Source organism: Hydra vulgaris, chromosome 13, assembly GCF_038396675.1.
Source record: "Hydra vulgaris chromosome 13, alternate assembly HydraT2T_AEP".
Lineage (NCBI taxonomy): Eukaryota > Metazoa > Cnidaria > Hydrozoa > Anthoathecata > Hydridae > Hydra > Hydra vulgaris.
In genome coordinates, this window is record NC_088932.1 from 27,755,986 (window position 1) to 27,771,195 (window position 15,210).

Consider the following 15,210-nt stretch of genomic DNA (forward strand, 5'->3'; position numbering starts at 1 on the left):
TTTTATTATTTAGAACACATTTAGAGGGTGGGAGCAGACATTTTTTTTGTTTTTTGGGACACCCTAATGTTGGTGAAGTTATATTATCACATGTTTTTGATGATCTAAAGATTGAAAATTCAAAATCTCAAATGTTACAGTGTTCTCCATATGTTACAGTGTTCTCCAGATGTTAAAGTGTTCACACACTCATTGATATCCGCAACTTTGAAGTAGTGAAACAATTATCTTACTTTGATAGAAGTCATTTCAATGAAATAGCAAGAGATTTTGTTGACAGTCTTCGAAACAGTGTTCTTAAAACCTCACATTTACAGCAGCTCTTGTGCAGAGATGAAGTTTGGAGTTGGTTGAGCTCTGCATAAATTTTCTTGACGGTGAAGAAGGAGAGACTTGCAAACAGATTACATTTAAGCAACCTAGAGCACTTTACAAAGCCAAATGGATGGCAAAACTAATTTATGCTATTATCCTAAAATTTGCCTTTTTGAACAGCAGATCCAAGAACATCCAAGAGGATTAATACCAACAAACCAGCAGACTTTGAAACTCCCCCTCTTTGTTAATTTTGTGACACTTGTCTATAGTTCATGGTAGGTATACTGCACATCTGTGAAAGACACACCGTTACATGACCTGAAACTTTACTAGGCAATGCTGTTATATGCAGCCATTAATCCAAAGATATTAGAGAGTGCAAATCTCTTTAAACTTAATTTATGGTACTTATTAACAGAGAAGGTACCGCTTGCTCTGTAAAGTAGTAAGGTGTCAGCAGATGAACATCCCTGACACCTTTCTACTTTACAGAGCAGAAAAACTACTTGCAGAAAAACTTCTTGCAGAAAAGACTGATGATATTTTTTTATTATGCCACAGCACAGATTTGGAACAAGATTTATGTCAAGATTAATAATATAAAAATTTCTACAAGATTAGCAGATCTGGTTGGACTAGACTAGACTTTATCTTTCAAAACCATCAGTTGAACTCAGAGTTCTTTATGCATGATGTTTGTATTTGGTCAAACTTAGCCTTACAAACGAAAAAAACGACTGAAATTTAGCTTTAAAATGACCATTATCAGTGTAAGAGTGAGTAATGTAAACTTCTGTTTGATTCACTTTCTAGAGTCACTATGTATAGTTGTATTGCTTGTGCTATGAAATTTATAAAACTGTGGCTATAGTGATATTACAATTAGAGTAAAGCATATTGAAATAGTAAAAATTCAAAACTGGTGGACCCCCTAAAAATTGTCCAATTCTTCTGAAACTTTGCCATAAATTAGTTTTTATTATTAGAAAGAAAAATTAAATGGGTCACAGTTTGCACTGGTCCTGATAATGCCAACCTAACTGACCTAAGAACACCACTTATATGGAGTGATAGCGTACATATCAAGGTACACTGTGATGCAAATTTTGAAATCTTTTAAGTTTTTCTGAGAAAAATAATTTGAATGTTCAAATTAAGTTAAATCTCAACTTTATAACGTGACAATAAAAACACCTGTAGAATGAGAACCACTACATATAATTTGATAAAAATTGGTGCAAATGTAGCATGACCACACCAAACTCTGGATAAAATTTCAGTCTAATTGGTTCACTGGTTAATGATTTATGGCAGTTTTGGTTTATATTTTTTTAGTTTTTTGCAACTTAGACCTCAAAACGTTATGGATAACTGTGATATTCGATCACTATTTTCAAAATAAAGGTTACATGAGCGCTCTACTATGTAATTTCAACAAATTTTATTACAACTGTTTTATTGCTTATAAGTACAATTTTCATTCTATAGACAAAAAAATATTGATTTGCTATTTGAACCATGGTTTGAATTGCATAGCGTAAATATCTTAATATTTCCTTAAGTATAGACAACTGCCAAAATGCAAAAAAAAGTGCTTAAAAAAATGCAAAACCTGGAAAAAGGACTATGAGTTGGTAAAACAAAAAATGCTTCTGTTAAAATAATTTTTATTGGCCCTTGAAACTTTCTTAAATACATTGACTTAAATAGCTTAATATAATCTTTTAGTCAAATACTCTTCAATATTTTTCATGTAATATTAAAATTTATAATTACTAACAGCAGGTAAAGATTAAAATGTACATTATAAACCATAACCAATGATTTTCTGCTGCCTAATCTAATAAATCGAATTATGGTAGCAATTCTTTAGAGATGTTTACTTTTATTTTTATTTTTTATTAATTTTATTTAAGTATCCCAAGAAGTCCTTACGGTCTTATAACAGAGCACAGCGGATGAGCATTTAATTGGAAGTTCACACCTCCTTTGTAACCAATGTCGCAAAAATTGCCCACCGGTGGGGTTTGAACCACAGATCTTTTATTTCTGAGGCAGGTGTGCTACCACTGTGCCATGGCTGTTTAGATCAGTTTTGCAGCATAACAATCTTTCTTTGTACTCTGGACGATTATTGTTTTGTTTATACCTCGACCAATGTTTATAAAAGTCTTGACGAGCAGTTTTAACAGTTTGTTCATTATAGGGCCCCAAAGGGCCCTATAATGAACAAACTGTTAAAAATTGAATTGTGAATTTTGGGTGCTATCCTTGCACCAGTTATCATTAAGTAACATCTTTTGAAATTTTCAATTATTTCAGCAAAATCCGGCTGAAGGATAAATCCATAAGACTTTCCTCTGTCAATTTTTTAGTTATCTAAATTTTTATACTTTTTTAATGTAGGTATCTTTATAAAAGCTTTTTAATCATTTTTTAACATTTTCATGCATTTTGAAAGTAGTTTATACCTTAGAAAATGCTGATATTTTCACTCAATGCATTAGCCAAGTCAAACAGTTAGGTCGGCATTGCTAAATGCCAACCCTAATTCCAAGGGATGCTTACATACATACATACATACATACATACATACATACATACATACATACATACATACATACATACATACATACATACATACATACATACATACATACATACATACATACATACATACATACATACATACATACATACATACATACATACATACATACATACATACACACATACATACTTTTTGTGTACACACATACACACATACATACTTTATGTATGTGTGTATGTGTGTATGTATGTATGTATGTATGTATGTATGTATGTATGTATGTATGTATGTATGTATGTATGTATGTATGTATGTATGTATGTATGTATGAATGTATGTATGTATGTATGTATGTATGTAAAACTTTTTAGATGAGCATTCTCTTTGTGTTTTTACACTAGCTATCCACATATTTATTAACAACTTATTTGATAAAAAGTTTGAGAAAGAACTATAAAAGTTTTTAGTAAATTTTTAAACATTTAAACATAAACATTATTCATAGGAAGTTTTACTTAATAAAAGAAAAATCTTTAAATCTTTAAAATGATTTCTTTTTTAGTAAATTTAAAGATTTAGTAAATGAATAAACAAAAAAAGACTAAAAAACTTTTAGTAGTAATATTAACAAAAGAAAAAGAGTTTTCTCTTTCGTCTGAAATACGACGCCATTGTAAAGTTAGAAAAAATTATGTGGTAACCAGACCGCTGGATCAGCGGTCTGCAATAATCAGAGTTCAAACTGATGAATTCACCATATTCTTAGTGAATTAAAAGTTTCTTTTTTACTTTGCACTTTAAAAGATTCAATTGCAACAAACTTTTATCATCTGTTTTAGTTATCTGTGTTAATATAACTTTAACCATTCTTAAAAAAAATTTAATTGTTTGTCAACTACTTTAAAAATAAAATTGATAGAAATTTTTTTAAAGAAAACAAAATTAACATTGACTAATTAATTCATATTTTTTCAACAAAATTTTTTATCATTTTAAGCGCATTAACTTTTCTTCTGTAACATTCATTAATAAAACTATCATTGTTTAAAAAAAGTTGCTTATAAAATCAAAATAAGTTTTTAAATTTATTGTTTAGTAAAAAAAATGCATACTTAAATAATTTATATAACATAGTTATACAACATTTTGAAAAAAATTATATACAACTTTTATTGAAACTCAAAACAAAAATGTTCTTAAAAAAGTTTTGCTAATAAAAAAACATTTGTAAAGATAAAATTTTCGATTTTACTTTAATGCATAATTAAAAAAGACATGTAATCGCACCCCTTCCTAATCAAGACTGATATATATATATATATATATATATATATATATATATATATATATATATATATATATATATATATATATATATATATATATATATGTTATATATATATATATATATATTTAGAAATAGATGATTGTGCCTCTCCACTTTAAAACCCATGTCGTCAGCTATGTTATTTGGTGTCATTATCGTTTTTCGACCACATTTGCTTTGCCTCTAAACATCTAATGGTATGTCATTTTTCAAGTTGACTTTAATTTTATTTACAATGCGTCTTGAAATCTTACATTTTCTTGAGTTTTCACTTATCATTTAGTATCAATTTTTTTTTTCAGAACTGAAATTTCTTTTTTTTCCCATTTTCTTATTTAGAACTTTTAGACAATTTTTTTACTAAAAAATTATTTTAAAACAGATAAAAATTGTTTTGTAGAAAAAATATTGAAGCTAAGTATACACAAGTAAAATTAAAAACAAATTTTATTAACATTCGTATGCATGTGTAAAAAAATTTAGGAAAAAAAAAAATTTAGGAAGAAGCAGGCTAAAACCACAGACATCCGTTTATGTAGTCAACGCCTTATCCAAATAAGCTAAACATGTATATAAGTAAAAAACAAATAGTATAAAAAATTTTAAAATTCTTCTTTCCATATAAAAAAAAAACTTAATTAAAATTAACTAAACTAATTGACTTATTGCAAAACTAATTATTGAATATTGTATTGTCATCAAGCAAGAGTATGTATGCAAAATTTGAAGAAAACCTATGATCAGGAAGTAACTCAAAAATTTATTGCAAGATTTGATGCTCACAGACAAACAGAGACGAGGAGTTAATAAAAGCATTGGGAAAATGTTTAAGTATTGTTTAAAAATAGTTTAAAGTATATTATAATATAAATCTAATGTAATTAAATCACAATAATTAAGAAAAAAAATTACTGCGCTTAGTAACATAGTAAGTAAACAGTAAAACAGCACAACGGACAAAACACAAATGTCATAAATTAAACAGATGCCTTTATATCCACCTGAAAATGTTGGCACTTTAAAATTTTAAACCATTCATTTACTTTATTTAGTTCTTTATTGACTACTTTAAAAATTTCAATATTTTTCATTAATGTAAAGTAAGAAAAGTAAAGTAACCTTAATGTAGAAACCTGTGGAACTCCACAAGTTATAGCAATTTTGATTGTTTCTATATTATCACATTGTACGTATTGCTTTCTGTTCGACAAGTAATTTTCAAACCAGTGAATCCTTTATTCAATTATATTATTTATAGCAACATAAAATTTCAAAAAAAGTTGTTCAGCAAACCTTTTTGATTCTAGTAATCCAATCTATTGTCTGTTTACGAAATTCTTGTTCTGATTTTTTGTCGATAATCGGCCAACAATTTCTATACAAAAGATGAAAAAAAAAAGACTTAATAAAAAATACATTCTACTTTCCTGCAAAAATTTCGATATTAAAAAAAATATATCGAAACAATTTTAAAAAACTATTAAAAAACTGTAAACTGAATACTTAATATTAAAAGAAATCATTTTATGAAATGCTACTTTAACAAGTTATGTTACATAAAATGAAGTTTTTACTAAAAATATATATTTAAGTTTATAGAATTTCTGTTGTAGAGTTGTTTTTTTCAACAGGTGAAATTTCCGTAGTAGGAATCTTAAAAAATATATGTATACATTAAAAAAAAACTAGTTATAAGTTACATTAGTAATTTTTGTAGTGGTGTTTCATAAAATAATTGAATTCTTAGTATTAAGTAATCAGTTTAAAATAGTAATTGCCCAGCAGAGTTAATAACATCAATATTAACTAGTTACTATTAGCAGTTTTTAAAATGATTTTAATAAGCAGAGATATAAAATGTGCAACCATTTCAGGCTTGGTTGAGAAGCGGGAGCGATCGGTCTTAGTTACTGACCACGGAAATAATATTTAGTTGCAAAAAACTGGCCAGATTTTTTAGTCGTTTTGAAAACATTTCAAAAAACACAAAAAAAAGCGCAAAAAATATTAGTTAGACCTTATTAAATTAGATGAGAGACAGTTACAAAAAAAAAGCAAACTAGGAAAAAAAAAAACTTTTAACGCGAAAAAACGTAAAGCAAAATAAATTACATTTAGAACAAATATTTTCGAAACATCGCTCTTTTATAATTTTTTTATAAAATTAGGTGAAATTTTTATATAAATTTTAATAATATAAATATTAAAATTTATATAAAAATTTAATATATATATATATATATATATATATATATATATATATATATATATATATATATATATATTTGTGCTCTGTCGTGACCTCAGGGATGGTGCTTGTTCGTGTGCGCGAGTTACTTTGTATGCATGTTTGTGTTTAGTAGCCAGAAACTTCTTGTATGTATATTTTATAATTAGTTTTATTAACTTTGATGATTATTATTAATTTCATTAAAAACTCAATTATTGTTGAAAGTCTTTTTGTTTACAAAATAAATCGAAACAATTGCTTATTTCGTATTTTTGTAAACAAACAATAATGGTTTAAAAGATTTACTGCTTTGCAGATATGGCTCCGAGAATGAGCCATAGTATTAAAATAATAGTTTATTTGAAAAAATATTCTTAAAACAATTTATGCTAGAAATTTCAAAACTCGAATAATACAATTTTTAAAACATTTCAACAGAATACTCTTGAACTTTATTTTGCTTAGTCAGCGTATTTTTTGAACCAAAATAATTAGTTTGTTCGTAGATTTGGCGGGTTTTTAGTGTTCGCGAATATTATAACTTTAAAGGTTAAAGTTCTTATTTTATTATTATATGAAACTGTTGTATGTAATAAGAACAATTTCTCTCTTCTGACTTTTTTTTTAAATTCAATGTTTTCACTTACTTTTCTTGCTTTTACTGCCATTTGCAAAGCCATTGCAATTAATGAATTGTTTTTAAATAAGTTTAAAATTTACTGATAATGGTTTTTTTTTAAAGTATAATTGACAGTTGTATATATTTTTTTAATTTATAATATATAAATTGTTAAAGTGTGCATTTTTTATAATAATCATATTTAAAAAATAAAAAATTGTTTTTATAAACGATGACATTCTACAAAAAGGAAAGTCTCTAACAAAATTTTAATATGATAATAATAATTAAAACTAATATATTTGAAAAGATAAACAAAATTTCATTGAAAAAAAAAAAGTGTGTTAGAAAGCAGTTACAATTAAATAAGTTTGATCTTAAACGCTTTTATATTATCAAAACGCATTTATAATGCCAAAACACTTATAATGAATATTTATAAGTATTAATAAAGTGTTGTTTGTTTGTTTTTTACTTATATAATTATGTATTTTTTATGATAAATGTTTATCTTTAGAAACATAGTTAAAAAAAAAACAAAGTACAAATGTTAAAACAATGAATTATTGAAATGTTAAAACAATGAATTAAAATAATGAATTTTTATAAGTATTAATAAACTGTTGTTTGTTTGTTTTTTACTTATATAATTATGTATTTTTTATGATAAATGTTTATCTTTAGAAACATAGTTAAAAAAAAAACAAAGTACAAATGTTAAAACAATGAATTATTGAAATGTTAAAACAATGAATTAAAATAATGAATTTTTATAAGTATTAATAAACTGTTGTTTGTTTGTTTTTTACTTATATAATTATGTATTTTTTATGATAAATGTTTATCTTCAGAAACATAGTTAAAAAAAAAACAAAGTACAAATGTTAAAACAAAGAATGAAATGGTTTTTTAATGCCTAAATTAAATAGACAAAGCATTTTAGTTTGATGAGTTTTGTTTTAGTTGGGTTATATATTTATTTATTTATATATATATATATATATATATATATATATATATATATATATATATATATATATATATATATATATATATATATATATATATATATACATATACATATTAGGGTGTCCCAAAAAACAACATTTTTGAAAAATATATGCAGAGACCCCCTTAATGTGTTCTATCTAATACAAAAACACTAGATTTAAAATTTTTTTGAATAAAAATATTTTAAGGGGTTCGTCAAGACCCTCAGATATTTAATGAGTCCCTAATATTTTCAAAAAAAAAGTTTTTTAAAAGTATGACAACCTGGCACCCAAATGAAGCAAAATTATATAAAAATCTCAAAAATAATATTTAATTCGGAAAAATTTTAACTTATCAAAATTGTCATAAAAATACATAAAAAATGCGTTTTTTTGTTTTTGTTAAAAAACGTAATTTTTCATGTCATAAAACCAAAAATAACAATTCTATATTTGAAATCTATATTATTTTTAAAAATTTTATATAATTTTGCTTCATTTTGCCTAATATATATATATATATATATATATATATATATATATATATATATATATATATATATATATATATATATATATATATATATATATATATATATATATATGCATATATATATATATATATATATATATATATATATATATATATATATATATATATATATATATATATATATATATATATATTTAAACAACCTAAAAAAGTATTCTACACAATAGAGTGCTCAATGTTCTTAAAAGAACAGAGCAATTATATATTAGTAGAAAATCACTTAACAAAAATTTTTTCCATTTAACACTGTGTTTCATCAACAAAGATTTATCAGAAATGAATGATCAAATTAATAAAACTTCAATTTATACCAAAAATTATATTATAGGCAGTAATTTAATAATAATAATAAGTCCTTAAAACAGCCCCTGCATATAACAATATTTCCAAAAAATGCATACTATGCCTACAAGAAAAATTTGAAATAATTACACATGCAAATCAAGAATGCTTATTAAACAAAAGATCAGAATTATTTCTAAATGTAGGCACGAAAACAAGTTTCTCCTAAAAAACTATAAAAATAAATGAGTTCAAATAATATTTACATTAACTACCCACTTTAAAAAAACATTTAAAAAAATAGCATAAGTTATCATTTCAAGAATTCTTTTTATAATAGTGTCAGCAAATTCCACAAATGTGTGAAAATTTACAGTAGTTAAGACATTTGCAACTTCCTGTAATTTAATTTTTGGTATAAATTGAAGTTTTATTAATTTGATCATTCATTTCTGATGAATCTTTGTTGATGAAACAAAGTGTTAAATGGAAAAAATTTTTGTTAAGTGATTTTCTACTAATATATATATATATATATATATATATATATATATATATATATATATATATATATATATATTTGTGTGTGTTTTTGCTTTAGTTAAGATTTTCTTTGCTTTTTTAAAGTTTTTTTTTAGATTAAGTTTTTTTAGCTAGGTTTTTGTAGTACATTTTTAAATTTTAAAAATATGTCAAAAGCTGTGGTCAAATTGTCAAAGCAAAATGTAATTTGCCTGGTCATATAAAGATATGCGATTGCACGCCTTCCTGTGAAAGACTGATGTGTGTGTGTGTATATATATATATATGCATATATATATATATATATATATATATATATATATATATATATATATATATATATATATATATATATATATATATATATATATATATATATATATATATATATATATATATATATATTCTTGAATGTAGACATCATGTATGATATTATGTAAATTATTATTTTATAAACATCAATTAATACGAGTTTCTCTCGATACTAAATTTATTTATTAATTTTTTTTTTTTAAATAAAAAATAAAAATAAATTTAGTATCGAGAGAAACTCGTATTAATTGATGTTTATAAAATAATTATATATATATATATATATATATATATATATATATATATATATATATATAAACATAATTTGAATTGCAATCCAAGATGAAATAATTCATTTATAGGGTTTGTTAAGATATAGGCAGTTTCTGCCATAACCCTGGCTCTAGCTATGGCTTATCGAACCTGGCCCCAGCACCAACTATTTTTAAAATATTAGTAGTAGTAAAATATTAGCCCTGGTCGCTGCTCTACCGTTGATAAGCTGTTATTTTTTCCACATCAAAACAACCAATTTTTTTTTAAAATGCAACCCTATGTTCTTGGATTTTCTTTATATTTTTACCATAGTTAGTACATTATAAAATAAGATAAATCCCAAAATTTCAAGGTCTAACTCTCAACAGTTCGTGAGTAATGGTTGCTTTAATTTTGGCTACTATTATTGTTTTGGTCATTTTCTGCCATTTTTAAATTTACATTTCTCCTTATAAAACCAAGTCTTTAAACATGTGAATTCTAAAAATAAGTGACTTAGTTAATCTCAAGGTGAGGAATTTGAATATATAAATAAAAAACTCATTTTATAATTAAAAAGTACCTAAATATCAATTATAAATGTTAAAATAATAGACACCTGCCCCAGTAAAATTTTTAGGTGTGCGGTAAGTTTTTTAGGCTTAAAATTTCAAATTAGATCATTGTATGTTTGAAGAACATTGTGTAAAAAAATCATTTCTGCCAAATACATAGTTTAAAAATTAAATGAAAAATATTACAAAAAAAGCAAATATAGTATATTTCGCTTATCGTAGTATTCGAAATAAATAAAAATGATGCATACTTGAATTGATATACAATTTTTTAAAATATATCCATTAAAAAATTATTGATTTACAAATATATACTTATTAATTTTGTAAAAATCTTTTTTTAAAAGTTCATATTTGTCTGATATTATTGTTGGTGCACTTATTAATGTTATTACATTAGTGATTGGTATCCAACGATAATCATCCCTTTTCGGCCAGAAAAACTGTTCAGATGGACCGTGTGGATGCATAAATTTTATTTTTATATCATTATATTCTTCATCTTTTTCTTTGACAACTGCGATTCACCAAAACGAGTCATATGTACATGTGTAATATTCGTACTTCTGCATTAGATCAAAACTTATTAAACTTAAGTTTTGGTAACTTAATTTTTTAGTTATATTAATAGATTTTGGAGTTATATCATTACTAGTTTTTTTAAATAATATAGATGTTTTCGAAACTGGTATGCAATGGTGAAATCCTCGAGTTCCTGGTATTGTTTTTCCCTTCTCAAATTATTTATTTTGCGTAGCTTTAACATTAACCATAGTTTCTTTATCAATTTTAAAGAACTTTATTGTGAGCATTTTTTGAATGCAAAATTCAAACATTGCATCGATTTTTAGTATTTTATTTTTCTTTGGACGTTGCAAACTTTCTCTTGCTATTGTTCGTTTTACTGTAACGCCTATTGCATCGCAAGAAGATTTGCCGTGACTGGTTGCAAAAAATATCCATTCAGCTTCCAATAAAAAATCTTTATACTGTCCTCCACATCTATCAGAAAAGTTATACAATTTGAAAATTAAAGGAATGGTTTCTTTGATATAATTACATAAAATAGTCTGATTTTGATAGACAAAACAGGTATTGTGTATTGCATCGTCAGACATAAAACAAAATGATTCGTGTAAAATAATGCTATTTACTTTATAGGATAAAACAACTGGGTGAAGGGTGCATCCAGATTTACACCAATGATAACTTTGGATCTCATCTTGCACAACAAATTCATAATTTTCTGAAAAGTCACACTTTTTCATTCAATTTGAATTTTAAATCTTTAAGAAACTTTTTTTGGCAATTAGAAATATACGAGTGAGCTGTTAGTTCATCAATACACTTCACTACTAACTCTATATGTTTCAACAGTTTCAGTTTGTGTGACGAGTTGGGTCCTGTCAGTACCTTGCCATTGACTAAAACTTAACTTGTCATCAAAATCAAGTTCTTCAAGCTCTTCAAGAAGAAATAGTTGTAAGACATCTGTTACTGGGCAACTCAAACATCTATGAACCATACACTCATTTTTTGAAATGTCACAAACCACCTAAAAAACAAGTTTATTTACTATAATTTACTATTAAATTTTTTATTATAATCATTAAATAATCATAATAATAACTAAAATCATAATAATAATTAAAAGTATAAGTAATATCAAATTTAATTTCCGTATAAACTGATATCTTTTTTTAGATTTCCTAACTTATAACGTACATTAAACACACTTATAACTGAAAACAAACCTTTTTCATTAAATGTTTATAAGTTATATCCCATTTCATTGCATATAAAAGAAGAACTGCATTTTGATGATACACTGAGTGAGCAACTGAGGCTCCAACACTTACATATCATTTAGGACACAGACTGCAAAATTTAGAAATTCCAAGATTAATTCCTGGATTTATAACTTTAAATTGGCTGTACAATTCTTTCAGGTTACACAACAGCAATCGTTTTTGTACTTGTATTCTGTTATTTTTTCTTTTTCCAACACTTACATAATCTTTTTTATTAGACATTGTTCGTGAGTATTCATCATTTTCATAAAAACTTTGAACAATGGAGACAACACTTTCTCCAATTTCGTCCAATGGGAGTAAAAGTATGCCACTCTCCTGTTTCATACAACGTGCTGTTCGAATAGCATTCACACTAACTTCAAAGTAGTTAGAAGCATAGTCTCTAGACCAAGATTCAGGAGTTAAAGTAAGAATTTTTAATTTATTTTTATAGTCAGAAGCATTTATCTTTTCTTTCATCAATAGTGTCAGTTTATCCAGATCAGATGCTTTACTTTGATCTGTTTTCGAATAAGACGCAATAGAATTATCTATAAAATGCAAATTACTTATTCCATAATGAGCTGCTAAATCTTCACCAATCTTTTTTATTGGTTTTTTATATTTTTTCATTGCAGATGCAACACGTTGATGTAAAGCAACAGAATGTAAATTAATAGGAGGTTCTCCTAAAACTTCCAGGGATAAAATATGAGTAAATGGTTCATCTTCTTGTATTGATATTTTATCTACTCCATTTTCACTAGGGTGTTCTACTGATAAAACTGCCTTTGACTTACAGCTAGTATATAACTTCCACCCAGGTAAAACTCTTAATCCTAATGACTCAAAGTGTCTAGCCAACATTAAAGATATTGTAAATTTACCTTAAAAAAAAGGATATTTAAGATACGTGTTGTATACTTTTACAGATAGTATTCATATATTTGAAATCAAATTACCTTTTATTTATTTTTTTATGCACTTTATAAACATCACAACAATTGCCTTTTTTTTTTCAAATCTTTTTTCAAAGTAGTGAAAATGGTGATTACAAATGCTGAATAGTTCTTCACAAGCACGCAACTCAGATCTCCATAAAATGTTTTGACGAATATCGGTGTCTAGGTCATGTAGTAAAAAAATTTCCTTATTTCTAAAATATGAGGTTTTATGGCATTCTGACTTCAATTCTTTACCAATATCACATGAAATCATTTTGATAATGAATTAAAAAATGTTATACTTGCAAATTTAAAAATGCACAAGTACTAATTACATTATTTATGTAGAATTAATTGCAACATTTACATTAGATGAATATGTCTGAATTCAACAATTAAACTTTAATAATTTGGAAAGACAAGGAAACAAAAAGGAAATATAAAAATATACTAAAAAAACTTAAGAAACTTAAGAAACACTTCGATTTAGATAGGAATTATTTTTTTCGTAAATTACCATTGCAATATATATACATTTATAGTACAAAAAGTAAAATATTTGCAAAACTATGTATTTGGCAGAAATGATTTTTTCACACAATGTTCTTTAAACATACAATGATCTAATTTGAAATTTTAAGCTTTAAAAATTGACCGCACACCTAAAAACTTACTGGGGCAGGTGTCCATTATTTTAACATTTATAATTGTTATTTAGGTACTTTTTAATTATAAAATGAGTTTTTTATTTATATATTCAAATTCCTCACCTTGAGATTAACTAAGTCACTTATTTTTAGAATTCACATGTTCAAAGACATGATTTTATAACGAGAAATGAAAATTTAAAAATGGCGGAAAATGACCAAAACAATAATAGTAGCCAAAATTAAAGCAACCATTACTCACAAACCGTTGGGAGTTAGACCTTGAAATTTTGGGATTTATCTTATTTTATAATGTACTAACTATGGTAAAAATATAAAGAAAATCCAAAGACATAGGGTTGCATGGCCTGGTTGTTTTGACGTGGAATTACTCCCCAGTTTTGCAGATTCATCAGGAAACATTTTTGAAAAAATGCTATACAATAAGTTTAAACAATAAATCTTTGTCTCCAGACTATCTAATTCTTGTGACTGTAATTGCATATACAGTATGCAAAAAAAAATCCCACACTTAAAAAAATATAATTTTAAAAAATTGCATAAAAAAATTAGTTTTCCGTTAAAATATTAAAAAAATTATTTTTAGATATCTTATTAACTATTGTTTTAAAAATTTATTTGTGTATTGGTAAAGTAATTGCTTTTCAAACCAACTGAATTTTTCACAATTGATCTAATGATGCATAAAATTAACTGCAAAAATAATGATTGTTTGCTAATAAAATAGGTCATCAATTAGCGTAAATCAACCAAATTGATTAATCAAACTAGTAAGTAAAATTGAAAATAGTAATTTTTAAATAAACTTTTGTCCTATAAATAAAATAAAATATAGTGTTTCAGCAAAATGGCGTCAAGAAAACAGTATTTGTCTTTCCATCAACAAAGCCTCATAGTTGATTTGAAAAATCAAGGAAAATCCTTCTGTCAGATTCAAAAAGAAACGAGAATTCTGTTTACGACAGCGTCCTTAACTGTTAAGAAGCATAATCTGATCAGAAACATTGCTAGTGTGGCAGGTAGAGGACAAAAATGCCACCAGTGCAATTGATTGAAATATAATCATTAATGTGAAGAAAAATAGATTTGTTTTGGCAGCTAAATTAGCTTTAAAAATTCAAGAAGATCACAGCATCACAGAAACTCATCAAACAATCAGAAATTGTATTAGTGAGCAAGGATATAGAGGTAGAGTAGTTCAAAAGAAACCTTTTATATTTTCTAAACAAATGAAACATCAATTGGAATTTGCAAAGAAGTACGAAAAAA

The 15,210-nt window shown here is 25.3% G+C and overlaps 1 protein-coding gene across 4 annotated transcripts in view; it reads right to left on the reverse strand.

The window, feature by feature from the left end:
• Positions 1-15,210, reverse strand: part of LOC136090262 (HAUS augmin-like complex subunit 6) — a 126,031-nt gene that overhangs the window by 101,316 nt on the left and 9,505 nt on the right. For all 4 annotated transcript variants that reach the window (XM_065816516.1, XM_065816517.1, XM_065816514.1 and 1 more), the window contains exon 3: positions 5,490-5,571. In XM_065816516.1, coding sequence (XP_065672588.1) covers positions 5,490-5,571 — 82 coding nt within the window. The remainder of the gene's footprint in view (positions 1-5,489; positions 5,572-15,210) is intronic.